The sequence below is a fragment of the Chinchilla lanigera genome, unplaced genomic scaffold (assembly GCF_000276665.1).
Source record: "Chinchilla lanigera isolate Chin_1 unplaced genomic scaffold, ChiLan1.0 scaffold00057, whole genome shotgun sequence".
Lineage (NCBI taxonomy): Eukaryota > Metazoa > Chordata > Mammalia > Rodentia > Chinchillidae > Chinchilla > Chinchilla lanigera.
In genome coordinates this window covers 120,580-146,464 of record NW_004955458.1, presented here as the reverse complement: position 1 = coordinate 146,464, position 25,885 = coordinate 120,580, and the positions used below count along the sequence as shown (strand labels likewise).

The 25,885-nt window shown below is 52.1% G+C and overlaps 2 protein-coding genes across 2 annotated transcripts; both read left to right on the top strand.

Annotated features, from left to right (window-relative positions):
• Positions 1–200: 200 nt before the first annotated feature.
• Positions 201–7,843, top strand: Krt78 (keratin 78, type II). The gene is made up of 9 exons (XM_005397131.2): positions 201–923; positions 1,332–1,546; positions 2,424–2,484; positions 2,884–2,979; positions 3,770–3,934; positions 4,299–4,424; positions 6,719–6,939; positions 7,297–7,331; positions 7,412–7,843. The coding sequence occupies exons 1-9, from the start codon at positions 558–560 to the stop codon at positions 7,687–7,689; spliced, it is 1,563 nt and encodes a 520-aa protein (XP_005397188.1). The 5' UTR covers positions 201–557; the 3' UTR covers positions 7,690–7,843.
• A 5,846-nt stretch (positions 7,844–13,689) lies between these two features.
• Positions 13,690–24,784, top strand: Krt79 (keratin 79, type II). The gene is made up of 9 exons (XM_005397130.2): positions 13,690–14,157; positions 15,932–16,152; positions 17,122–17,182; positions 17,300–17,395; positions 21,831–21,995; positions 22,211–22,336; positions 22,947–23,167; positions 23,807–23,841; positions 24,103–24,784. The coding sequence occupies exons 1-9, from the start codon at positions 13,690–13,692 to the stop codon at positions 24,288–24,290; spliced, it is 1,581 nt and encodes a 526-aa protein (XP_005397187.1). The 3' UTR covers positions 24,291–24,784.
• The last annotated feature ends 1,101 nt before the right edge of the window (positions 24,785–25,885 follow it).

Sequence of the window (25,885 nt, the reverse complement as noted above, 5' to 3'; positions counted from 1 at the left end):
TGATCATGGGGCTGCTCCGAGCCTTCCTCCTCCACCTCTTGGAGGGAGAACTTCCTTTCTGAGTCTTCATTTTTCCCTGTCTGACATCTCAGGGCGCTTGAGTGCCTCATCAGAACCCCACCCCCTCTTCCTCTGCTCTGAGCAAAGCTCCCCTCCTTCCCCACCTCCTTCTCCAGGAAACCCTCCCTGAAAGGCCCTCAACGTTCTTGTTCAGGGCTGGGCCTCCCCACTGGCTATTGCTACGGTTCAGGGCTGCAGGTGCTTCCTTGTCTTTGGGGGAGGCAGGCTCATCTCTCCCACCAGCTGGCGGCTTCCTGGGCTGGGCCTGGGTCTCCTGATTTGAGCTCTCTGTGCGGGGCACCTGTACCCCCGGTGTGTCAGAATAAGTCAGCCGGAGCCAAGTGGCAAACACAGTCAGGCCAAGAGCATCTTGTTTTCCAAGGCCCAGCCCAGGTCTGGGAGGGGATAAAAGTCTCGTGCTGGGGCCCCAGGGCAGGAACACATACACCTTGTCCATCTGTCCATCGGTCTGCTGCTGTGTACCTGCTGTGTCTGCCATGTCTCTGTCCCCGTGCCGTTCCCAGAGGGGCTTCAGTACTCGTTCAGCCTGTTCTGCTCTCTCAGGGGGCCATGGCAGGGGCAGTTTCAGCAGCAGAAGCCTCAGTTCTTTCAGGGGCTGCCGAGGAGGCTCTCGAGGAAGGGCTTGGGTGTCCCGAGGAAGACTGGGGATGCGGTCTGGGGAAGGGACTGGTGGGCCTGGGCTTTCCTTGTGTCCTCCAGGGGGCATCCGAGAAGTGACCATCAACCAGAATCTGCTGACTCCCCTGAAGATTGAGATTGACCCCCAGTTCCAAGTGGTGAAGACACAGGAGACCCAGGAGATCCGAACTCTTAATAACCAGTTTGCTTCCTTCATTGACAAGGTGAGGGTCCACCCAGCTCAGCCCCTGTCTCTGTGGCTCTGTCTGAGGAGCTGCTCTTGATGGCCTGGGAATGGGAAGGTCTGACCTCTTTCTGCGACTTTCCCAATCACTTTTGCAACAAGGAAGTCTTCTAGAGGCCTAAATGGAGTCTCTGGTTATGCCGAACCTGTTCCATGGCTGAGGCTCAGGGTTAGAGAACTACTGGCCAGCCTGGGAAGACCCTCCTGTCAGGCTGGCCCAGCATTTGGATGTGCTCAGGCTCCCGTGGAAGGGCATGAGGTACCCTGCCCAGGCAGTGTGGGAAGACAGGGGACAGTGGTGCTGAGAGAATGTCCCCAAAGCTTGACTTACTGGAAGCCATGCCCGGAAGCCCCTTAGGAGCCTCAGAGATGCCGTCCTTGGCTGCAGGTTCGGTTCCTAGAGCAGCAAAACAAAGTTCTAGAGACCAAGTGGCACCTGCTGCAGCAACTGGAGGTGAGTGACAGCCCCCAGGGCCTGGAGTCTGTCTTCGAGGCCTACCTGGCCCAGCTCAGGGAGCAGGTGGAGCAGCTGCAGAGAGAACGATGGACTCTGGATGCCGAGCTGACAGCCTTCCAGAAACAGGAAGAGGAGTATAAGGCCAAGTAGGCAAACCACAGTTCTCTTGGGGGCTGGGAGGGCTCAGATCGGTCTGGGGACCCATGACTGCCTCTCCGCTCCCTGCTTTGTGCCCCCTTCACCAAGCCACAGAACCCCACCTCTTGCAGGCCAAAGAGACACAACAGCCTCCCTGCCTGCCTTGGAGGAAGGGCAGGGTGACCTCTCTCCATGGGGCTGAGGTCCATTCCCACAGGCCCCAACTATGAGGGCCATGTTTCTGGTCAGGTCTGGGAAGGGCTTATTCAAACAAGGCTGCAGTGGGGTTTTCTCGAGAAATTCCTGTTTAGCAGGCTTTGGGCTAAAGTGACTCAGATGTTCTCTGGTCTCAGGGTTGGAAGGAGATCAATTTAGTGGGACCATCCCTAGGCCCATGGCATGATTCACAGCTGGGCTGTGGTTAAGGTTAGGACTCCTCACCTAGGTCACCTGGTGGTGACAGGAGGCTTGTACTGGAGAGCCTGTGAGCATGGGTGGCCATGTGGCCTTGGGCAAGCCATTTGCCCTCTGCTGGCCTCAGTTTCTGCAGCTGTACACTGGGAAAAATGCTATTTTGCTTTGTCAAAACTCAAGCTGCCTGCCATAGATATTGGTTGTGAGTAGTAATGAGAACAAGCACTTGAATGTGTCCTAGAAACTAACTGTGGCCTCCTATCATAGTGGACACTGGTGGAAAGAGTGGCCCAGGTACGTGGCTAGGATGTGACAAAACTGCTGGTCAGGAGAACAGAGAGGGCGTGGCCATGGGTCCTGCTGTGGGGCATGTAAATTTGAGAAGGTTCCTCTCAGGGAGGGAAGTGGAGGACAGGACCCGGGGCTCCATCCCCACACACCTGACAGTGTCCATTTTTACTTCCTTGGCAGGTATGAGCTGGAGGCCCACAGACATGCCACGGTGGAGAATGACTTTGCTGTCCTCAAAAAGGTGTGTGTGGGAGTTCATGTGTCCATGTGGAGCCTGAGCCCCCGCCATGCCCGGAGCTTGGTCATAGGCTGGGAGAGGGGGAAACTCTTCCTGATGGAAGACATGCCATCACCCCGCCTTCCCACCCATCCTAGGGGTGAAATGGGACAGTTACTTAGACATAGGGAGTCTCCTGTCGCTGCAGGAGAGAGGGGGTGGGAGCAGATGAAGCAGACTTCATCAAGGGCTTCATCAAGGAGCGTGGTGTGGGTCAGGGAGGGGCAGGCTGGGCTGGAGGAGGGAGGAGGGGTCTCTGGAGATGTGATGGGTGGGAGTTGAGCAGTGGAGTACAGAACTCTGAAGCTGGCTTAGGACTCATGGAGAGCAAATGGTGGATACATGGCTTCTTTCTGTTCCCAGGAAACGGATGGGGCTTTCTGGAGCAAGATGGAGTTGGAAGGGAAACTGGAGGGTCTGAGAGAATTCTTTTGCTTCTTGACTCGTCTGTATGAAGAAGTGAGGATCTGCCAAGGGCATGGGGGAGTGATGAAGGGGACAGGATGGGCAGGGGACTCTCCATGGCTATGGGAAACATTGACCAGGACAGGAAGCCTCTTAGGTGGCTTAGATTTGCTGTCATTCAGGCCTTGGACAATCACTGAGAATTTACTATGTAGATTGCTAGGTACTTGGGCTACATCAATGACTAATCAGACAAAAATCACAAAGTTTGCTTTCTATTGGGAGACAGACTGGATTTAGCAAGTAAATAAATTATATAGTATGTCAAGTGATCAATGCCGTGGAGAACAGGCAAAGGGGAATGGAGAATGGGAGGCAGGTAGCAGTTTCGGACAGGCCTTGCTTAGCAGGTGGAATTGGAGTGACGATTTGAGGGAGGAGAGGAAGGTCACCATGAGGGTGGGTTTCTGGGATTGTGGGCAGAGGCTGCAGCCTGCAGCTGGGAGCGCTGGTGTCACTGAGGCAATGCAAGGAGGCCATCGGGCTGGAGCAGTAGGAGCAAGTGAGAAGGGAACAGGGTTGGGGTCAGGGGAGAGATGGGGGCAGGTGATTCTGAGCCTTGCAAGCCATTTTCCTTTAGTGCCCAAGTGGCAAGCATCACTAGAAACCATCTCTTTGATTTTATTTTCAAAGAAGGATGCTGAGTCCTGCAAGGCAGCTATACTCATTGTGAATGAGGTAGGCAGAGAGTGGAGTCTGGGCAAAAATTCAAGCGCCCTTCCCCACTGAGGGCCTCAGGGAGAGGGAGTGCGGGTGGTAGGCACTGAGGCAGTCTTCCCTGCAGGAACGGAGCCAGCTGCAGACACAGGTGGGTGACACATCTGTGGTGGTGTCCATGGACAACAACCGCTGTCTGGACTTCAGTGACATCATCGATGAGGTCCGTGCCCGGTACGAGGAGATTGCCTGCACCAGCAAGGCTGAGGCTGAGGCCTTGTACCAGACCAAGGTACTGGGGGTGGGGCGTGGCACGATGCCGGAAACTGCTGGGTCTCCATGTCCACAGCCTAGGGTGCTGACCCACCTTGGTTCCACTGGGGCTGCTCTGATAACTTCCCCAAAGGTCCAGGGCTGGCTGGACCCTGGCTGGAGAAAGCATGGCCCCACTCCAGGAGGGAGGCACTACAGGGGAGCCATGGGAGACAAGCTTGGACTTCAGCAGGCACAGCTTCTGTGTCCTGGTCCCAAGCAGCTAGTGCACACAGGAAAAGGCAGACGTGAGGGAACTCTCCAGAGGGGATGGTGCTTCCCACGGTGTTGCGGTGAAAGGTGGTGGGCTTCTCCATCAGTGGTGTCCCCTGTGTTCCTTTCAGTACCAGGAGCTTCAGTCATCAGCCCAACTTCATGGGGACAGCATGAAGGAAACCAAGATCCAGATCTCCCAGCTGCAGCATGAGATCCAGAAGCTTCAGAGTCAGATTGCCAACCTCAAGGGCCAGGTCAGGTTGCCAGGGCCCTCCCAAGACCTCCGCTCCTGTGTCTCACTGTCCCCTGGGGCTCTCTCCCTAGTCAGGCTTGCTAGTGGCTTTGTGCACAAGGCCTTGATAGCTGGCTGGGGCTCTGGATCATTTGGGTGGGAAGAACCGCAAGCCCCATCTAACATGAATTCTGCCTTCCTCCTGTTACTTGTAGGCTGCACTTTGGCTTTTTTAGGATCGCCTTACTACACATTGTGGCCCAGGGGAACTGTCATGTTTGTTACTATGTAGTCCACATCCAGGTGGATATTTTGCTTTCAACTTCTTGGGGAGAGGGTTAATTTATTTCTTATCTCCTCTTTTGACTCTTACTCTTTAAACAGCTAGGAATTTAAGACCTAACACTGACTTTTGGGTCCCCTGGTGGAGAAGAGTTCTTAGAGAGCAGGTTACGGTGGGGGCTGAGCCTTCTTAGGTAGTTGCCTCACAAGGGGAGGGCGGATTTCCTCCCTCCCCTTGGTTCCCTGCTCCTCTGGGAGAGCCCACTCCCAGATGGGAAGGATATGACTTACTAGTTGTCAAGGATCTGTGCACTCATATTCCTCAACTCCAAAGGATTGACTTTGTGACCCACCAAGGGTGGCGAACAGAGGCAGAGTTAGGTGGATCAGAACTGCAGCTGGATTCCCGAGTCACATGCAGTCTACCCATATGCAAGCAGGGCCCTCAAGGACGTTTCTTGGAGCATGCATAGGCCATTCACATTGGAATAGGTGCAGGGCCTGAGATGGATGGGACCTGGGTCTAGCACTCAGTTTGCTTCCTCTGTGGAAATCTTGGTCTAGAATCCCCTAGGTGTCATTATGATGCAGATTTCTGGGTTTCATACCAGACCTTGGGAACCAGAATCTTCCAAGCCTGGGTCCCAGAAACCTGGTGATTCTGAAGCAAGTGGTCTTCAGAGGCCAGGGCCACCCTGAGGAGGGTCTATTGGGTGTCCAGGCCTGGGATCACAGGTCCTAGCCCATAGCCATGCACCTTTCCTGTGACAGTCCCTCTTTAGGGTCAAGTGGCCCTTCTTTTGCACAAGCCTGGAAGACTGAGGTCCCCTGTGCCAGGGCCTGGTGTGCTGGATACCAGCTGCCATAGGTTGGGGGTGTGGGTCTTTGCTCTGCCCCTTCTGCACCCGCCCCCCCCCCCGTCACCTTTCTGAGTCTCATCTTGTTCAGGTACAGAGTGGAGATGCTGTTCCCATGCATGGGGTGCTGGTGTGGGGGTGGAATCATGGAGCCTTTGGGGAGCTGCTTCTCTCCTGAATCTGATGTGAGGGTAAATCAGCTGTAAGGAAGATGGGCAGGTGCCCTGTCTTTCCTCTAATTTCTTACTGGATGGGAGAGTAAATACAGGGACTATATTTTTCTTTTTCTTTTTTTTTTTTTTTTCCCGGTACCAGGAATTGAACTCACGACCTTGCACTTGCCAAGCAGGCACTGTGCTGCTGAGCTAAATCCCCAGCCCCAAGGGACTATATTTTTCAAACTAACATTTGATATGCTCTGACTATTTGAAACTGGACCATGGTGGGCCTCAAGATGAGGATAAGAACCCATACAGCACAGAAAGATCTTTAGGTGCCTCGGGAGAGAGTCTCATAAAGGTTGGGGTGGGGTGGGGCAGAAAAAATAGGGGTGGTGCCAAGACAGGTGTATTAGTTTCCTACGCTGTGGCACAAATTATCACAAACTTGGTGATTTAAAACAACAGAAATTTATTCTTTCACAGTTCTGGGCCCCGCAAATATGAGCTCAAGGTGTTGCTAGGGTTATATTCTGTCTGGAGGATTTGGGGAATCCTTCCTTTCCTCTTCCTAGCTTCTGGTGGTGCCAGGACTTCCTTGTTTAAGTGCAGTACCAATTTCTGCTTACGTCTTCATGGTGTCTACTCTGTCTCTGTGACTTTGTCTCCTCTAATAAAAGTACTGGATTTAGGGCTTAGCATAAATGCAGTATGGTATTATCATGAGATCCTTAACCAATTCTATCAGTGAAAATCCACTTCTAAATAAGCTCACATTCTGAGGTTCTGGGTGGGCACAAAACTTTGCAGGACCACATTCAACCCGCTATAGCAAGGCAAGGAAGCAGGGGAGGAATAATTTCCTTTAGAATGAGAGGAGCTGGGGTGGGGTGGTCATGACAATTCTGAGCTCCTGAGATTATGGTCCACCCTAACCCTCCAGGTATGTCCGCAGTGGATGCTTTGGAGGCTGTGCTGGGCACACAGCCACTTTCTCCCTCATTTTTACCCACTTCCAGAATGCTGACATGCAGTCGGCCATCAGCGATGCTGAGCAGCATGGGGAGCTGGCCCTCAAGGATGCCAAAAGCAAGCTGGATGAACTTGAGGGTGCTCTGAGAATGGCCAAGCAGGACATGGCCAGACTGCTGAGAGACTATCAGGAGCTAATGAGCACAAAGCTGTCCCTGGATGTGGAGATTGCCATGTACCGCAGGCTGCTGGAGGGCGAGGAGTGCAGGTGGGGCAGCTTGGATAGACCTGGAAATATGTGCGTGGGTTGGGAAGGAGATGGAATGCCAAGATAGTGCTCCCTTTGCTAAAGCGGATTCTGAGAGATTTCCTGACACTGTGGGTCACTAAGGGCATCCATCTCTGCTGGGAGGGATTTTAAATTGGGGATGTGGATTTTATGTGCTGAGAGAGTAGTTGAGCTGCTCTTGGAGGTGGGATGCTGAAGCAGGAGGATGGGAAGTTTGAGCCCAGTGTGCACAAGTTAGCAATTTAGAGAGATCTTGTCTACAAAACACAATTTTTGGACACCTGGGGACACATTCTTTTCAACATTTCTCATTTCTTCTTGTCCTTTCTTCCCCAGGATGTCTGGGGAGTGCACCGGGCAGGTGATAATCTGTGAGTATCAGGGGACCTTTAGAGTGGGAACCCCATGGATGCTAAGGACCTTTCTGAGACCCTGGTGCATTTTTTGGCAGCCACAGTGGGAGATAATGCAATTGTACCTGGAGGTGTTGGTGGCAGCCGAGGAGGCACTTGTGGATTCAGAGGTAGAAAAGGCAGCTTTGGATCTGGCTGCTCCAGCGTTGTGACTGGAGGCTTCAATAACACCCTGGGCTCTGGTCAAGGCCCTACTTCAAGCTCCTGCTCCATGTCTGGCTCTGGCTTCAGCTCTGGCTCCAGCTCCAGCTCCAGCCACCATACCATCCTGAAGAAGACAGTGGAGTCAAGCCTGAAGACATCCATCACATACTGAGTGACCTGGTGACCACTTCTTTCCTGGACCCACCAGCCCTACTCCTACGCTGTCCCCCAGCTCATAACAAACCTTGAATCCAATGCCCACCTCCCAAGCCAGCCCAAGGGGATTCTGAGAAAGTCAATAAAGTCTTACCTACCTGCTGTCCTGAGCGAGTGGGCCTGCTGGTCTTGCTTTGCCTGGGGATTTACATCTCATTCACGTGCTTCCCCAACACCCCCAGTAATGGTGCATGGTGCTCTGTGCTCCAGCCAGCCAACCTCATTTTCTCCGTGTTGCCTTTAGGCTGAGCTAGAAAATCTGCGGGCTGACTTGCACAGACTACACCCTAGAGATTGTCCTTTAGCAGGAGGGGAGAGGCCCAAGACTCACTGACCAAGGCTGAAGGTTGGGGCCAAGGGGTGCCCCCTCCTGCCCTCTTTTCCCTCATAGCAATCACTCTCCCTGGGTGGGTATTCCTTCATCTCGGTCCCTCTTCCCCTATCCCTCCCACAAACTATTCAGAGAGAACCATACTTGAGGCTCTGTGCTAGGACTGGGGCTGCTCAGACAAGGGTCACGTCTCACCCTGTCTACTTCTGGTGTCTCCTGCATCATCTGTTTCACCAATGGGAGCCAGAGCTCTCTTCTCAGTCCCCAGCCTCTGGGGCCAGAGCCTAGCCTTCTGGGAGTAATTTATATCCTCTGTACTGGGAAATGGGGATTTGTGGAAAGTCCCTTTGTGTCCTGTCTTTTCTGGTTACATTCCTTTAACGGCCTGGATCCAGCTCTATCCAGGCCAGTAAGCCTGGTATTATTACCTCTTCTATTTCTCATTTATAAAGTTTACCCTGGCCTTTATGGAGAAATGCTCCTGCAGGTTAACAGTTTAGCACAGATGCTAAGCAATAGCCTTTAAATATGGGGCTTTAGAGGAGAGGCCATGGGGCAGACACAAAGGTTCCCCGTGGCAATTTGCAGTGTTTCTGCTACTTTTCCCAGCAGTTCAGCTCTGCCCCTGGCTTGCACACTTCACCCAGCAAGACAAAACTCTGCTCCCCAAACTGCTCTCCTTAGAAGGCAGTTTGTAGAATATCTGTGGTGCCCAAGCGTGTCCCATGGCATCTCACCGAAATCCCAGTCAGATTGTCAAAGGAGTCCTTCAGGTCTTCCAGTGTGTCCCTTGAGTGCTGTCCGAGTCTACTTCCCTGGACTTTTCAGTGGCTCTTGTGACCTGCTCCCTTGCCATCTGACTGCTATGACAGGTTCTAGTCCTGACCTGGGACAGTCTCCTTCATCTCTGCTTCTCCTTCCTAAGTCAGCACCAAAATTTCTCTTCCTGGAAATCGCCATTTCTGAACCTGCTGGACCCTTTCTGTTCCCAGAGCAGTCTGGCTGCACTTGCCGTCCTGGGATCTGTCTGTCAAGTGCTGGCTGGGGACTCTGCTCCTCTGTTAACCTGGGACCTCTGGGCAGGTACTTCTGTGTACGCAGGAAGGGCATCTCAGCCCAGCCTGTGCCTGGGAGCTGGAATTGTCCTCCTACCCCCTTCTCCCTTGGCTTCCATCCCATCCCCAGGCCTGTCTGTACACGAGGCTGAAAACTTCCCCTCCTTTCCTCACTTATCAGGAAGCATTGCAGGAATCTAGGCACGTAGGAGTCAGGGTCAGTGTTGGGAGGGGCCGGCAGAATGGTCCTTCTCCACCCACCCAGACTACAGTGTGGGCTTCTGCCTTTCTCTCCCCCATTTCCACATCCAGGTGGGGACCTGGCACAGCCCCAGCTCTGTAGCCTGGGCTGTGGGAGGTCAGGCCATTCCTCTCCTGCTTTAGGGATCAGGCAGCCCTTTTCTCAGATCCATAGGTTTCTGCATCAGTGGTCGAAGGAGAGGACTTTCAGCCTGGTGGGAAGGAGATGAGAATGGGAGCCTGAGGCTGGAACCCTTGGGCTTGAATCCCAGCCTTGCTACTTCCCAGTGGTATGTCTTCAATCAAGTGATTTAACCTCCCCATGCTCAGGGTCCTTCTCTGTAGCAGACATTTATAGCACAGGGCCTCACAGGGCCTCACAGGGCTGGGTGGGACCTTGCCAGTCAGCGTTCCTGGAGGAAATAAATTCACCCCTCATAGCTCAATTAAATTGATTTTTTAAAAAAATACAAGATATGTTCTGTCTTCTTTTTTCCCCAAAAAGCACTGATGGTCTTTCTTCAGTGTTGAAAGACGTGGCGCCTTACACGGGCTTTGGTGGGGGCTGATGGTGGCACCTTTGGGTCTGAATTTGGGTGGGATTACTTGGTTCTTAAGGGCTTTACTGGATCCATTCCTGAGAACTGTGCTGTGAATGGACAACTTGGGCAGCACACAGCTGCACCCATGGCTCAGGAAGCACACAGACATCATGGACACTTGCTTGAAGGATGTCCCTGATGGTGGTGGTGTCTGCCATATTTAAAATGATGAACTTCTTAATGGCCTTGTCTTGGGGCATGCACTGATTTATGCAGTGAATTGTGTGTGGTCCTGGATCTTTTGGGCATGGTCATTATTCCTTCCTTTCCTTGTCATCCTGGAAGTGAGGGCCCAAGACAGCTAAACTGACTTTAATGAAAGGGTTACTGTAAGTGTGTGTGGGGTTGATAAAGGACCTGGAGCCCAGAGACCAATAACAGAGGACTAGCCCTAGAGTGGTCAGCCTATCCAGTATGTTGAAGGCCCAGAGGACTTTCAGTGCTAAAACAGGGACAGCCCTGGGACTATCAGGACAAATGGGTCACACTACGTGGAGCTGAAGAGACAAGAGAAGTGAACCGAATGGATAACGGAGCTGCTGGAGCTGTGGAGGAGGGAGCCTCTGCAAGAGCTGTAATTGTGTTAGCGGAGAAGCAGGGAAGAAGCCCTAACATCGCTCCTGCTCTGATCTCGCTCCCAGCCTGTGTCTCTCTGTGGTCAACCCAATTGGAAGCAGAGGACAAGGAGGCAGCCCATAAGACAAGAGAAGAAATATAGCTCTGGGGTGCGAAGGGGGCTGGTGGAGCACAGCCAGTGTGGAGAAGAAACATGTTATTGCATGACAAGTGCTTAGGCTACTCTGGGCCAACAAATGCTATTAACAATAAGGCTTCTTAGATTAGAAAGTGCTACTTCTCTCTGGGGGGCCTTACCCACCCACGTCTTCCCCATTGTTCAGTACCCAGGCTGGCCAGGAGAGGGGCTCAGTTGCTGTTTTAGCTGTTTTGCTCCATTCTTTGGGCTGTGGTGGAGACAGCGTTCAACCCTCTCCGCTCTTGTGTCCTGCTGGCTGCAAGGAACTCTGGGCAAGTGACAGTCTCCAGACCTGGGCCCCTCGGTGGGAAGCAGCAGCATGTGGCAGCTCTCCCTCACCATGGAAGCCTGGAGGGGAGGAAAACACTCTTCCTTGGGCTTGTTAAACAGTATTTGCGGGTGGCCATGTATCTGAATGACACTTGTGCACTTAGTAGAGACTGAACTAACTCTTTGTGACTACAGTTAGCTGAGCGCTGGGTAATTGCAGGAGGCTCTGTATCCAGTTAACTGGTGAAGGTGTCTCTACAGTGTACTTCCATTTCTCATAAATGCTGTCAGATTGTGTGATGGATTGAAGTCCTCTAAACCTGCTTTGTTCTGAGGGCTGTCTGAATCACAAAATCATTTAATGTCTTATTTTGTTCTGTTTACAATTGCTTAAATAAATTCTAATCATAAAAGTCTGAGTGTTCTTCCTTTTTTTGGTGCTGGAGATCAAACCCAGGGGTGCTTTACCAACGAGCTACATCCCATCCCCTTTTATCTTCGTTTTGAGGCAGAGTCTTGCTAAGTTGCTCAGGGTGGGAGCCCTTGAACCTGTGATCCTTCTGCCCCAGCCTGTCAAAGTTCTGCATTTATGAATATTTCCCATTAAGAGGCTGCAGAAAGAAGGGCTGAGCTCAGGTGTTTGAGAACAGACTGGAGAGAAAGGGCTGGAGGAGGCCGAGGGGTCATAGGGGCCCCGTCAGGGCTGAGGTGGGGAATGTCTACCTGGGATTGTGTTTCCAAGCAGCGCTGTGCTCCCGAGAGTGACCCTGAGCTGCTGCACATCTGTCACCAGCTCCCAGCGCAAAGCCTGCCAAAGTGCTTGGTGAATATGTGAATGAGTTGTGTGCGTGGATGTGTGCGTGTGTCTCTGGGGTGGGGTGTATTTGTGTTTACAGCACAACTCCCACTCCCACCACCCCAGCTGCCTGGTGACTCAGAGGCCTGACATCACTCTCGCCCAGGGGCCCACAGCACATCTTGGAGGCTAAGGCCCCACTCAGGTGTCTCTCCTCCCACACTGCCCCGGAAGAGATAAGGGAGGGTGAGTCTTCTAGCTTGGGGAGAGGAGATAAAGGTTGGTGGGAAGTGATGGCTTAGTCCAGGATCTCTATCGCTTTTTTCCCAAAGGACTTTTATGGAGCACTGTTCCTAGAGGAAGGAGAGCTGAGACCCAGTGAGGTTGAGAGTTGCCTGAGGACACACTGCTTGGTGGGGATTCATCTCTCAGCCCATCTCCCCCAAATGCCTGGTATCTTAACTCCAAACAGGGAGGATAACCTGTTGTGCACTGAGGGCCGAATTCTGTGAGTGTACATCAACCCGTCCCTTGGGAGAGTCCGTTTCGACTTCTTCAAGCAATGGGAATGCACTTATAGCCTCCCACTGGGCTTAGTAAAAGATCCCAGAGCCTCTCAGGGATGGGAGGGGGTTCCCTGTCTGCCTTCCCTGGGCTGATGGAGGGTGCCTCCTTTGTCACAATCCCATGCCTCTGTACTGGGGTCTGGGGGCAACAAACTGGCCGAACATCCCTGCTCCTTCCCTGAGGCCAGTCTGTCCTCTCTGGGGCCATTCTCCTGCTGAAAGCTGAAGCAGGCAAGGAGGACCAGTCTGTCGGTCATCTTCCAGTCATCTGCAGTCCTACATTTGTAGTCTGCTTTTGCCATTGCTGTGTTTAGTTCCAGCCATCTGAGGTGGGCAGGGTGCAGAAGGCCAGTAACATAAGAGCCTCTGGCTCCTCTGAATCAAGCATTTGGGCTCCTGGTGGGCAGGGGAAGAGGGGAATGATGGGACACATTATGGGATTCTTGGGGCTTTTGTTGATGATGTACCCAAGGGATTTATACATCTTTTCCAGGATAGCCGTATTCTCTGCCCACCCTATCTCTCTCCAAAGTGGCGATCCCTTTTGGGAGGACTCCACTACAGGGCATAGGGCTGGGGTCTCAGCTGAAGACTGAAGATCCCTGCCTTGCTTCAGCCCCCAGAAGAAAGTGGGCTGTGGTCCCAGTTCCCGGGCCCTGTCTGAGGACCCCGGGCCTTCCTAACCCCTTATCATGTGCCCAGGCCCCATACTTGGACAAGGGCTCTTTCTCCGTCCTTGAACCCATTTTTGTTCTGCAGGATCTTCGTCCAGGGTATGATGAAAGAACAGACCGTCTCTATGCCCATCCTCTCACCTGTGCTCCAGCCCTGACCCTGCCGGGAGGCAGCAGGCTGTGGGCTGGGAGGCTGGAACTACGGCAGGCCTGGGCTGTCTCTCCAGCAGCCCATTGCCCAACGCTCCCTCCCTTACCACTTGCATAGCCCTGAGCCCCGAGGCTTTGGCTGACAACAGGGCCCTGGGACAAACCCCACAGAACAGAGCCCCATTGATGGCGGCCATCAGGGCTGGGTGGGAGGAGACCAAGCCAGCCACTGGGTGGTGGAGGTGGCCGTGGGAGCCCGTGTCATCCTGTTCCAAGCGAGGAGAGCCTGAGGGGGGAGACGGTGGCATCCTGCCCCAAACAGTCTGGGCTCAAGCCCAGCTCCAGAGCACAGGTGATGGCGGGGAGGGGCCATCCCTCCTCCCTGGGGTGATGGGGCAGGGGTGTGTATTTCAGAGCCCAGGGGCCAGCCCAGCTAGGAAGAGATAAAAAGGCCATTAGTGGCTCAGCAGCTCACTACACTCCCTCCTACTCTCATCTGCTCTGGTGCTCCAACAGCCATGAGGTCCTCTGTGTCTCGGCAGACCTATGCTACCAAAGGAGGCTTTAGCTCCAACTCCGCCAGTGGAGGGGCCGGCTCTCGGACCCACACCAGCTTCAGCTCAGTGACTATGTCCCGGAGCGGTGGCAGTGGTGGTGGGGTCCACTACGGCCCCCGCATAGGTGGCTTTGGTAGCCGGAGCCTCTATAATTTGGGGGGCAGCAAGAGCATCTCAGTCAGTGTGGCCTCCTCGGGCCGGGGTCTGGGAGGCTTTGGCCACAGCAGTGGGGCCTATGGAGGCCTGGGTGCTGGCAGGCAGACATTTGGGCCTGTCTGTCCTCCTGGTGGGATCCAGGAAGTCACCATCAACCAGAGCCTGCTGACCCCTCTCAATGTGGAGATAGACCCAGAGATCCAGCGTGTGCGCACCCAGGAGCGTGAGCAGATAAAGACCCTCAACAACAAGTTCGCCTCCTTCATCGACAAGGTGGGCTGGGTTAGGAGTGGTGGCGTGCAATGGAAGCCGGGTCTCTGGGCCAGGTGGGCCAGGCAGAGGATGTTCTACTCACATGGACAGGTTGGGGCTGGGGGATGACTTTGATCTCTGTCAGCCTGAGCCTGGAGCCTGAGATGTGGATGACCTGGACCATCTTCTGGGTCTTTGCTGTGAATGCAGGTGAATCTCCATCTACTTATGAGGCCTGCTGGTCAAGCCCACCTTGACGGTGTGGGAATCTTTCCTATGGTCATAATTAACATGGTTACATGGTAGCTTTATCTTACAATTAAAATTGAATTGTTCCCATTACTCCTCTGAGCATGGTGGCCTTTACCACTTTTTATCATTTTATAACTGGAGGAATTATGGTTCAGGAGTTGTGCTTCCAAGACTGCAGGTTGTGCTCTGTCAGATCCTGTCCTTCAAGGGCTGATGTGATCAGAATACAACTGGGTTGGGGGCCCCAGGGAAGTTCCCACTGTTTCTCCTTCTCCCTCCATGTTCGAGCTAAGAAGCTCAGTTTGTGATGGACAATGAGGAAGTTGATCACCATTCACCATAGCATTTGACCTGTTGCAGTCTGGGAGTATCCTGACTCTTTTATTTGGTCCCAGGCTAACTGGGATGATTCTTATACTGTTCTCTGGCATTTCTTGGTCCTTCTGGCATAATCTACCTTGCTCCTGAGCCAAGGCAGTGGAGTCATGATGGGGATGACCTGATGGACAATCATACCTTGGTTCTGTGATTTGTGCTTTTACAAAGCACGTTCATATCCCTTGCTCATGTGATCCCACTGGGGTTCCATGAGGAGTCAGGATATATGATATTGTGCTCATTTTTATGAGGAGAAAACTGAGCTTGAGAGAGGCCAAGTGATTTGGCCAGGATCATAGCGATCCCAGAAAGCAGAGGTAGAACTGGGAGCTCAGGTTCTGGATGCCATGATTCTTTGCACTGAGAGACGCACTTGCCCTGGGAGCTTCAGGCAACATGGCTGTGGGCTAGGGTGCTGCGGGGGTGGGACTGGGGAGAATGGATGGCAGAGGGTGAACAAAGCTGCCCCGCCCACATCTTACCTTCTCCCCTAGTGACTTTTGGTTCTTTTGTGGGACTATCTCAGAGGTCAAAGCAGCAAAATCTTTTCTCAGGCTTACAGAATCACAGCCTGAGATCTGGGGGTGTGAGAGCTCGGTGTCTGGTGTTTCAAAACGCTGGTTGGGCAGAGAAATCGTGTGTATGTGTGTGTGTGTGTGTGTGTGTGTGTGTCCTTCTGAGTCTATAGAGGCAGAATGTGGGCAAAGGTTATTCAAACAAATTTTTAGTGTCAAAAAAATGTGGAATTTAAAGTTGCAAGAATTATACAAGGTAGTCTTGTATATTCTTTCAGATTCAGCATTTTGCCACATTTTTTCTTTGTCTTTCTCTCTTTATGTACCCTCAGTTTTAGCAGTTGATTTTGATGCAGAGTCAGGGTTCAGAAACTCTGACTAGTCCAGTTTACCCAGCACAAGTGAGAAAGGGAGACCCAGAGAGAAACGATTCGACCAAGATCACAAGACCCACCAAGCTGGGCTCTTATGTATTTTGTCTTTAGAGTTCTTTTTGTCAGAAGGGACTGTCACTGCAATGGAGACTGCTTCCTAATGTGCAGATGGTGCTGCAGTTCCAGTCAAATTGGCATGGGGTGGTGGGCCTCACCTTGGCCCCTCCTATGGCCAAGAATGACACCTGCCAGCTGGCCCTTCTTTCTCTGGCTCAGGTGCGCTTCCTGGAGCAGCAGAACCAGGTGCTGGAGACCAAGTGGGCGTTGCTGCAGGAGCAGGGACAGAACACGGGGGTCACCAAGAACAACCTGGAGCCTATCTTTGAGGCCTTCTTGAGCAACCTGCGGAGGGTCTTGGACAGCAAGCTGGGCGAGCGGGGGAGGCTGGACACGGAGCTGAGAAATGTGCAAGATGGCCTTGAGGACTTCAAGAACAAGTGAGGAGAGATGCCCCATTCCCAGGGTCCCTCTGGTGCTCAGGTTGAGGGCCCACTGCTGCCTGGAGAACTGGCACATTGTGTATTGTTATTTGAAATTAGGTCTTTTATTTTTTTAATAAGGCAGGGAGAATAGAATACTAAATCCCCATGTTCTCACATCCACTTGAATAATTATTGACTCAGCCTGTCTAGTTCCATCTCGCACCCTCCTTCCTTACTGTTGTTGTGAAGCAAATCCCAGCCATCACATCATTTAATTCACAAATATTTTTCTTGTTATAGTCATGGAGTAATCCGTCTCAATAAGACATAAACACAAAGCTATAGTCGTACCTAAAGCTTTTAACACAGTAAATCTTTAATATCATCAAATATCCAGCTGATTTGAAATCTTCAATTATTCATAAATGTCATAAATGTAGACAATACAGTTTGAGTCAAGTGTCCAAGTAAGGTTTATATATTGTGCTTAGTGGATATATGTGTATGCATATTTACAAATTTAAGGTCTACTTTTTATAGCTTTTCCCATAACACCACACTAGTGATTTCTACACCTTGAAGTCTTAGTAGCAGCGGTTGGGCGGGTGTGGTCATTTTCAGGAACATCTTGTTGTTGTAAGTGAGTGCAAAGGTTAACCATTGTTGGCACATCTTCCCTTTCTCCTGCAGAGATTCCTAAGGGCTCTGATCCAAAGACATAGCAGCTCTTGATTGCTGTTCTGTAATTTACTTGTTGCATAAATTCTATGCCTCTTTCCTCAAATGGGGGTGGGAAGAGAGAATATTTAAGTAAAGGCAATGCCTCATTTTTTTTTTTTATTGGTTGGCCGCATTGAAGAACCATTTCCCAAAGGTGTCCTTGGGGGATGGGGTTTCCATCTGAGCGTCTTTAAAGCTGAGTGGGCCCAGTGTCTAAGAGGCAGAAAGGGACTGAGCCTAGCCTGAGCCTGCTCTGTGTACCAGGTATGAGGATGAAATCAACAAGCGCACTGCTCTGGAGAATGAGTTCGTGGTGCTCAAGAAGGTGAGCAGGATGCTGGGGACTGGGAAAGGTGGCCCTTTGGCTAGAGGGTGCTGGGCTGGCTGGGAAAGAGGTGAGACCTTGGAGGGCTGAGAATCTGCCTCTCTCCCTTCTCTCCAGGATGTTGATGCTGCATACATGACCAAAATGGATCTGCAGGGTAGAGTGGATTCCTTGTTGCAGGAGATTGACTTCCTGCAGTGCCTCTATGAAATGGTGAGATGGAGAGTGGATGGGGTAATTTGCATACATTTGCATACAGCACTGAGGGTTCTCCATGGGAGTCTGACCTTGGTTCATCAGTGCAACTTAACTGGTAAAGGATGAGAACTTGACATTTTTAATTAGTGCTTCTTTCCATGTATTAAATGCTCTTGATGGGCCAAGCATGGGGTCATGCTTCTATAATTCCTTCAGCAATTCCACAGTGTAGGTACTATTATGGTCTCCACTTTATAATCAAGGGCATTGGGGTTCCGAGTAACCTACTCATGGTCACAGAGCTAGTAAGAGGCGACATCAGAATTGAAATTCTGCTCTTGAACTCCAGAGCTGGGCTCTAGTCACTCTTCTCTCCTCCTGCCCCTTTTGTAATGGAGGAGAGAACAGAGCAGCAGATGCAGAGAGGAGGGATGGGATTCCAGGATGGAGCAAGAGGTTGAGGGTGGTGGTGGGTAGAGGAGAGAATCCAGGAGGAATCTCAGGAGACAAGGGGCCTTGGAGACTAAGGTGAGAGGGTTGAAGTTCACATGAACTGATTGGAGAATCAGTGGTCCTAGTGTTAGGAAGGACCTCAAGGCTCAAGTTTACACTCCCAGGGCATGAACTCTTGCTATGACGTCTCTTACAGGTGGGCATGTAGACTGTACTGTAATACTTCTCATGGCAGTAAACTCACTGCCTTTGAGGGAAGTCTTTTGTTTTTTCTGCGACAGGGTTTCTCTATGTAGTCCAGGCTGGCCTTGAACTTGCAATCTTCTTGCTTCAGCATTCCAAGTAGCTGGGATTACAGCTGTGTATCACTGTGCCTAGTCTGACCTATGTGTGTCTTTTTTTTTTTTTTTTTGGAGACAGGGTTTCACTGTGCAGTTCAGGCTGGCCTTGAACTCACTTTGTAGCCCAGGTTGGTCTCTAACTTGTAGCCATCCTCCTGCCTCAGTCTCCCTAGTGCTGGGGATACAGGTGTGTGCCACCGTGTCCAGCATGACATATGTGTTTCATATGACAGCCTTTTAGAGGGCAGAGTGATTAAGGAACAAAAACACATACTTGTGAGGAAGTTCAGGAAACAGGGATCCTAGGAAGTTTTTAGAAAACAGAGGAGCAGGGAGAGACAACAGACATCTATCTGTGTAGCCTCATGTGGCACTAGTTTACGTATTAGCTTTAGAAACATCTCCATCTCATCACATGAACTCCTTAGTTAACTCCTGGAGTTTTTCACATAAGTGGTTACAAGGGAGGCATGCATCCACTCTCCTCCAGCTTCCTTTACTTGGGTAGTTGAGATTTGGAAACAGAATGCAAGAATTAACCATTCTGGCCGGGTGTGGTGGTACATGCCTATAATCCCAGCGAGGACTGCCACAAGTTTGAGGCTAGTCTGGCCTACATAGTGAGTTCAAGGCCAGCCTGAACTACATAGTGAGACCCTGTGTCAGAGATAGAGAGAGAGAATCATTCCCTTCCTTTCCTGTGAAATGGTATTTTGTGGTTTCACCATATCATTTTAAGACACATAAGCATATTATTATTATTATTATTAAAGGCAGGATCTTGCTAAGTTGCCCAGGTTGGCCTCAAACTTGAGATCTTTCTGCCCCAGCCTCCTGAGTGGCTGAGATTACAGATGTGTACCACCGCACTGGGCTCACATGGCACTTTGGAATTTGATTCTCCTGTCCTGTGGATTAGGGACGCCCTGCTTTGGGTTATCTGTAGACATGATGAACTTTCTGTTTAGTTCTTCAATAATGCTTCAGTGGAAATTATTGACACATATATGTTATTTTTTGTTTGTTTGTGTTTTTTTTTGGAACATGGAATTGAACTCAGGACCTTGCGCTTGCCAGGCAGGCGCTTATGCCACTGAGCTATATACCCAGCCCTGACACATATGTTGAATTGACCAAGCTCGAGAACAGAGTCCTAGAGGTCTTCTGTGGTGAATTTCCACTGGGCTATCATTCTATTAATCAATAATGTGTAAGGTGCCTCAGCTATTCTAAAATTCACTTAACCAAACCATCACCTGTAACACATTTTCCTGTCTTATGTAGAGAATACTGAGAAAGGCTTGGTCTCACTTATGTAGGCTGGCCTTGACCTCACAGTGGTGATCCTCCTGCCTCGGGCTCCTGAGTGCTAGGATTACAGGCATGTGCCACCATGCCTGGCCCTTAGGAAACTCTTGATGGCTTCATACACGCTCAAATATTTTGTGATGCCTTACAGAAGTTTGTAGGCATCCACCTTAATTTGGAAAATCCTAAATCTCTGTCTTTGAAAATCAGGACACTTGCTGTGTAAGATCGCTAAAACCACTCCTCCTTTTCCTGTCTCATGAGGATCACTGAGTGTCCATCTCCTTGAGCTTCCCCAGTGGCCGCCTAGGATCTGTTTCCCTGGGCTGGGCCACTGAGATCCCAACCAGATCAAGGCCTCTCATACCCTCCATGTCTGTTGTGGGTTTTCACTTCCTCAACCATATTTTCTGCCCTTTCCAGATTGGTGACTGTTCTCCATGATGGAAGTGAAGCAAATGAAAGAAGCAGTTGAGCTGTTGGGTTTTCCTGGTCTTCAGCAGCGATCAGCTCAATGGCACTTGCCTTATTTGTCTTTCCTTGAGCCTCTTTGTATCGACCTGAGCATTCCCTTGCTCCTCCCTGGCTGAACTGCCCTCCGCTAACTCGCTCCTTACTCTGCATGGCTGGAGCTCCCTGGGAAGGACTTGAGGGCACTCTACAGAAGTTTCAGGAGGAGGGGCTGGGGATTTAGCTCAGCGGTACAGCGCCTGCCTGGCAACCGCAAGGTCGTGAGTTTGATTCCCGGTACCAAAAAAAAAAAAAAAAAAAAAAAGAAGTTTCAGGAGGCCTCCCAGTTTCTTCTATGCTGAGATGATTGATGGTTCATGGGTTAGGGCTTTCTTGTCCTCTCTTAGGTTCTGTTCTCTCTTCCTTTTTCTGGGTGTTTCGACATTGCTAAGACACATGGCGGTCCACCCAGCATTCCTTTCCTTTTCTACGCCTTGTTCATTTGATAAGCATCTGCTGAGTACCTTCCACATGGCCACCAAGACAGAGTCTCTGCCCTTGGGACCAAGCTATCAAGTGATGGGACTGTGTTGGGGACAGCCACAAGGTACTGAGGCACACAGAGGAGGCTGTGGCTGGTCATTCTTGGGATGACTGTGGGAGTTTTTAGAGGAGATGATATTTGAGTTGGATCTTAAGGAAAGTCTGGACTTCCAAAGAAGGAACAGGAAGGGCCTATCATCCAGGGACCTGCCTGTGCAGGTCACAGATGGCAAAGAACACAGGTGGTTGGCAGGCTGGGCACCGAGTGTGGGAAGAATCGGTGGAGAACTGGAAAGGGAAGACACCTTAGTGTCTGTTAACTGTCTAGCCCAGTGCCTGAACCACACAGCGAATACTCAGCGAGTGAAGACGGTTGTTATCCTCTCTCTTTCAAGCATAATACCCTGGGCTGCCACATGAGGAACACTGGAGATGGGGCCAGAACGCAGAAGGCATTGACTTTCAGAGGGAAGACGGCCCCTGAGGGAGCCGCAGAGGAAGACTTAGTCAGTGGGTGATTGATCAGGCTGGCACGCAGGGCAGTTTGGTGGTGGCCTAGCAGGGATCACAGGAGACATAAGGGCAGAACCCATGGACAGCCAGTGTAGTTATGTCCCAGGGGCCAGTGCATGAGTTTTCAGCTCCCTCCTGCCTTCTCTGCTGTCATAGCACCTTGCCTCCTTCTCTTAAACATCCTGGGCTGATTTTCCTCAGGTGTGCCCTCCAGCTTGCATGTAAAAACAATGGCCCTAGGAACTCAGGAAAGGCCCAAGACTATCACACACCTGGAGTGATCCCACGAAAACACTTGGCTTTGTCCTGCAACTGGCTGGCTCCAGTCTGGACCCCACCTTATGTCGGGTGCTCGGGGATGTGTCACTTCTCTTCTATGCCTCTCTCCTCACTTGCCAGTTGCTGCTTGTGGGGAAGACTGGCTCAGCATCACATGCCCGTGGTCAGGACCGCTGTGCACTGTGGGTACAGGTAGCTAGCTGGTTGGTGCTCGCTGCCCCCACACCCCCAAGGTGATCTACAGGCCAGCTGTGGGCCTGATGCCTCACCACGATCTGAGAATTAAAAGGGCCATAAATGTGTTCAGTGCCAGGCGCCAGCACAGGGCAGGAAGCACATGTTCCCTTCCTCTGTGATCTCTCAGAGGCCCGCAGATCCCCAGAACCAAGCGAGGTCTGTGGAGATGGAACCTCTTCCTAGGTTGTGGCTTCCTTCTAAGGTGGAGCCTGACAAGCGGAGTGGCTCTTCTGATGCCCTTCTGATGCCATCCTGTCCCCTGTTCCCTGCTGCTTGCCCAGGGTCTGGGTTTGGGACACTGGTAGCAGCTCTTTCTGTTTCTTCAGGAGAGGAGCCAGGTGCAGACCCATGTGTCTGACACCAACGTCATCCTGTCCATGGACAACAACCGCAACCTGGATCTGGACAGCATCATCACAGAGGTCAAGGCCCAGTATGAGCTCATCGCCCAGAGGAGCCGGGCAGAGGCTGAGGCTTGGTACCAGACTAAGGTGAGACAATGGCTGACTCAGGCGCAGGGGCTGGGATTGGACTCAGACTTCCTCCACGGGGAGAGGCCTGGGCCAGGAAGACCCCAGGACTCCTGGGGACCAGATACACTCAGTCTCCATAGGAGCCTCCAGCAGCGGGGCGAGGCTCCGGAACCAGTGGTTGCCCATGTGGACTGGGGTTCTCCACTACTCACTGCATTTTCTTTGGCCTCCAGTACGAGGAGCTGCAGGTGACAGCTGGGAAGCATGGGGATAATCTTCGAGACACCAAGAATGAGATTGCTGAGCTCACCAGAACTATCCAGAGGCTGCAGAGTGAGGTAGATGCAGCCAAGAAGCAGGTGGGTCTCTACCTGGGGGCCCTGGACTCAGGCCTGGGTGTTGGCAGGGCTGTAGGGCCTTCTCAGTGTCATCCAGAAAGGCAAGGGCTGCTCCTCTTCTGACATATAGGGCAACTCAAATGCCAGGCCAAGATTAATGTGCTCATTTTTTAGGGGAAGAAATGGGCCCAGAGAAGGGAAGTGACTTGTCCAAGGCCACACAGCATATAAACAGTTAACCAGGTGGGAAAACTTCCTTTAAGGAGATTGATCCATCCATCTCCAGGGTGACAGAGCAGGAGACCGGGGCTCCAGGATCCAGGTTACATACACTGACCCTACTGAGGGTATGGCTAAAATGCGAATCTGTCTCCAGATCAGAATGAGGCATTTAGCTAATAGTAAGGTTGTTTCACTTATTTTTATGTTCTTCTAAAACACTAGTTAGACTTCATCAAGGGCTTCCCTAGTGCTGCTACCCGATCCTGCTGTCCAATAGCATCTCTTCTCTCAGATGCACATCTCTTTTCATTCTTTCCAAGTTGGTTTGGGCAAGGGTGTGGGGGCGGTGATGCCTGGCTTGAGGACAGAAAAATGGGGGGTATTCCTAACACCTTTCTCCCCTGCGCAGTGTCAGCAGCTGCAGGCAGCCATTGCGGAAGCAGAGGAGTGTGGAGACCTTGCACTCAAGGATGCTAAGAAGAAGCTTGGGGATCTGGACACAGCCCTGCACCACGCTAAGGAGGACCTGGCCCGACTGCTGCGTGACTACCAGGCCCTTATGAATGTCAAGCTGGCCCTGGATGTGGAGATCGCCACCTACCGCAAGCTGCTGGAGAGCGAGGAGAGCAGGTGGTGACCCCGCTGCCCTGGTGGAGGGCTTCCCAGCCCCAGGCTGTGCAGAGCTCATGTAGTCTGCTCTGGTGCCGGTGGAGCGGGTGGGAGCACCAGGGAGCAGAGCCCCTAACTTGCCTCAGAGGGAGCTCCCTCCTGTGCTCCCGGCTCTGCTGTCCATGTGGGATGACACAGCCATCTGTAATTCTTGGGCTGCGGGCAGCCCTATAAGAAGGAAGCCTCCTCTTCCAACCCCAGATTCCACCACCAGTGGAAACTTTGAAAAAAAAGTAGATATTTTTCTTCTTGGGGACGCAGGAAGCAGAGAAGTGGGCAGGCACTGTGCATTGTTCGCAGTGGGTTTTGTCTCCCTCGAGGCAGGGCTTTTGTCCATGACGCTCACAGGGAGCAGGTGGAGGGTAGGGCTGAGTAGGGTGGCGGGCCGGCAGCTCTAGATCTCCTACAGCGCTGGCTTCAGGCCCTGGCGGGAAGTTCACGATTCCTGGCACAGCCGCAAACTCACACTTTCCTGTCTCCTGCTTTCGTTACGGGACCCTGTGGCTGAGCTAGTCGAGTGTAAAGAGAGAGGGAAGGAAAGGGTGTACACTTGGGTCCCTGGGACTACTGACCCTGTCTCGGCCTTTTTGCCTTCCCTAGGATGTCGGGAGAATGTCCCAGTGCAGTCAGCATTTGTGAGTATTTGCTGTGCATTTCCAGCCCCACCCCTGGCCTGGCCCCAGAACTCTGATCTGTTCTTGTAACCTGTACTTGCACTAAAATGTGCTCCCTCCATTGAGCCTCTGGGGACAAGCACACAGGGTCCCACAGAGTGAGCTCTCTGTTCTGGGTTTCTCTACCCATGTCCCATGGTTCTGCTGCCTGATTTCTGCCCCCTCTGCCCAGGCTTTTCCTGGCATGGTTGCCCTGCCTGACTCAGACCCTTTTCCTTGCAGCTGTGACTGGCAACTCCACCACCGTGTGCGGAGGGGGTGGCATCTCCCTGGGTGGGGGTGTTGGAGCCAGCAAATGTGGATTCAGCACCAATGCAGGCTACGGCACTGTCAAGGGAGGGCCTGTCTCTGGGGGCACCTCCATCCTGAGGAAGACCACCACGGTGAAGACGTCCCGCCGGAAGTACTAGCCACTGAGTCTCACCAGCTGGGGCCCCTGTAGTCCTCTCCCTGTCCCACTCCCCATCTCTGCTGCCCTCCCCACCAAACCTTCTCATGAGCAGCACCAGGGACCGCAGATTCAGGGTGTTTCATACCCACACTCTTTGCACACAATTTGCATTTGCCGAAAGGTACAAATCTACCCAGATTTTCTCCTTTGTTGTGGGATGTGATGGGAGGGGAGCTTAGGGTCACCAGCTTTAAGCGATATGTTTGGGTGACTTGGGGGTGACCTATGGCCATTGGGAGAAGGCTGGATGTTCCAGCCACCTTGGCGTCTCTCATCTCTTCTGGCCATCCACCCTGGGTCCAGTACAGGCTGGGAAAGGAGAGAGGGAAGTTGGAAGTGGTCCCTAAAGACTCTCCAGCCTCCTTAGTCTCCATCCCTTCCCTGAGTCCACCCACAGTTCTGTAGCCTGTCTGTGCCTGCAGTGTGTCTCAATAAACAGCAACTACACCTGTCTGGCTGTGGTTCAGCTTGTTCTGTCTGGGGGACTGGAGTCGTGTCAATTGATTAGCAAGCACCCTGATGGTTGAGGTAGCAACCACTGCACACTCACCCTGTCCCAATCACACTGGCTTGAGCCCATGAGCTCAATGCCTCTACTCCTCTAGTGTTCACGCCTGCTGTGCAGGAGAAGCCTGAGGCTCAGCGGGTGGATGTAAGTAACTCAAAGCAAGACCTTGCTGCTGGGTGGCTGCTTGCCACTCAGCCTGCCCGCTGGTGCCCATTCAGCCCCTCCTGCTCTCTGTGGCGGCTGCATGATTAGTTCATTGCAAAGGCCCTGGGATTTAGAATTAGGCTGAACTGGGTTTAATTTCCAGTTCTTCCACTCACTAGCTGCATTACCTTGGGCAATTCACTTAACCTCTCTAGGCCCCAGTTTCCTCCTTTATAAAATCAGTGTTGTGAGGAGAACACGTGTAAAGCATTTGGCGTAGAGGGAGAGGGGCCCTCAAAGAATTGGTCTTCTTTGGTTTCCTTCCCTCAACTTCTGGCTTTCCAGCGCATCCTCTTGGGATACGATGATTTTTCTGTCAGCCCTCATATTCAGTCATCAGTGCAACTCCAAATTTAATTGGGCTTAGTGCCTTATGAATATATTGCTTTGCCCAAGAATTTAGCAGGGGTGCACGATATCCCATTTTACAGATGAGCCAATCAAGGCTCCCAGAAATCACCCTCATGCCCACAGCGGCATGATGGTTAAGGTAGGATAGTGATGCCCAGGGGTGCGATTTCAAACCCTCTCTCCTTTGTTCACTGGAGCACCTTGATGCTCTGCCCCTGCTTCCGTGTCTCCTCACAGCTTGTGGCCCTGCCTCCACTGTGCCTCAGGGTCACCTCCTCCCTCTTCAGCTCCACAGCACTTCACTCCAAGCCTGGTGCCCACGCCTCGACCTACACCCAAGTAGTTCCACCTGGCAACCCTGTGTGGGCTGCTCTGCCTGCCTGTGGGTGCCTCCAGGAAGGCTGCTGGAGGCCCTGGGCCAGCCGAGGAGAAGCCTGCTCACTTTTAGCTTGTCACTCCTCCTCCCTGCGGAGCTGGAGGGCCATGCAGTC

Coding starts and splice junctions, on each gene's coding strand:
- Krt78 (XM_005397131.2), top strand. CDS start 558: ATGTCTCTGTCCCCGTGCCGTTCCCAGAGGGGCTTCAGTACTCGTTCA. Junction 924..1,331: donor TTGCTTCCTTCATTGACAAG/GTGAGGGTCCAC, acceptor CCTTGGCTGCAG/GTTCGGTTCCTAGAGCAGCA. Junction 3,935..4,298: donor AGGCCTTGTACCAGACCAAG/GTACTGGGGGTG, acceptor TGTTCCTTTCAG/TACCAGGAGCTTCAGTCATC.
- Krt79 (XM_005397130.2), top strand. CDS start 13,690: ATGAGGTCCTCTGTGTCTCGGCAGACCTATGCTACCAAAGGAGGCTTT. Junction 14,158..15,931: donor TCGCCTCCTTCATCGACAAG/GTGGGCTGGGTT, acceptor TCTCTGGCTCAG/GTGCGCTTCCTGGAGCAGCA. Junction 22,337..22,946: donor TAGATGCAGCCAAGAAGCAG/GTGGGTCTCTAC, acceptor TCCCCTGCGCAG/TGTCAGCAGCTGCAGGCAGC.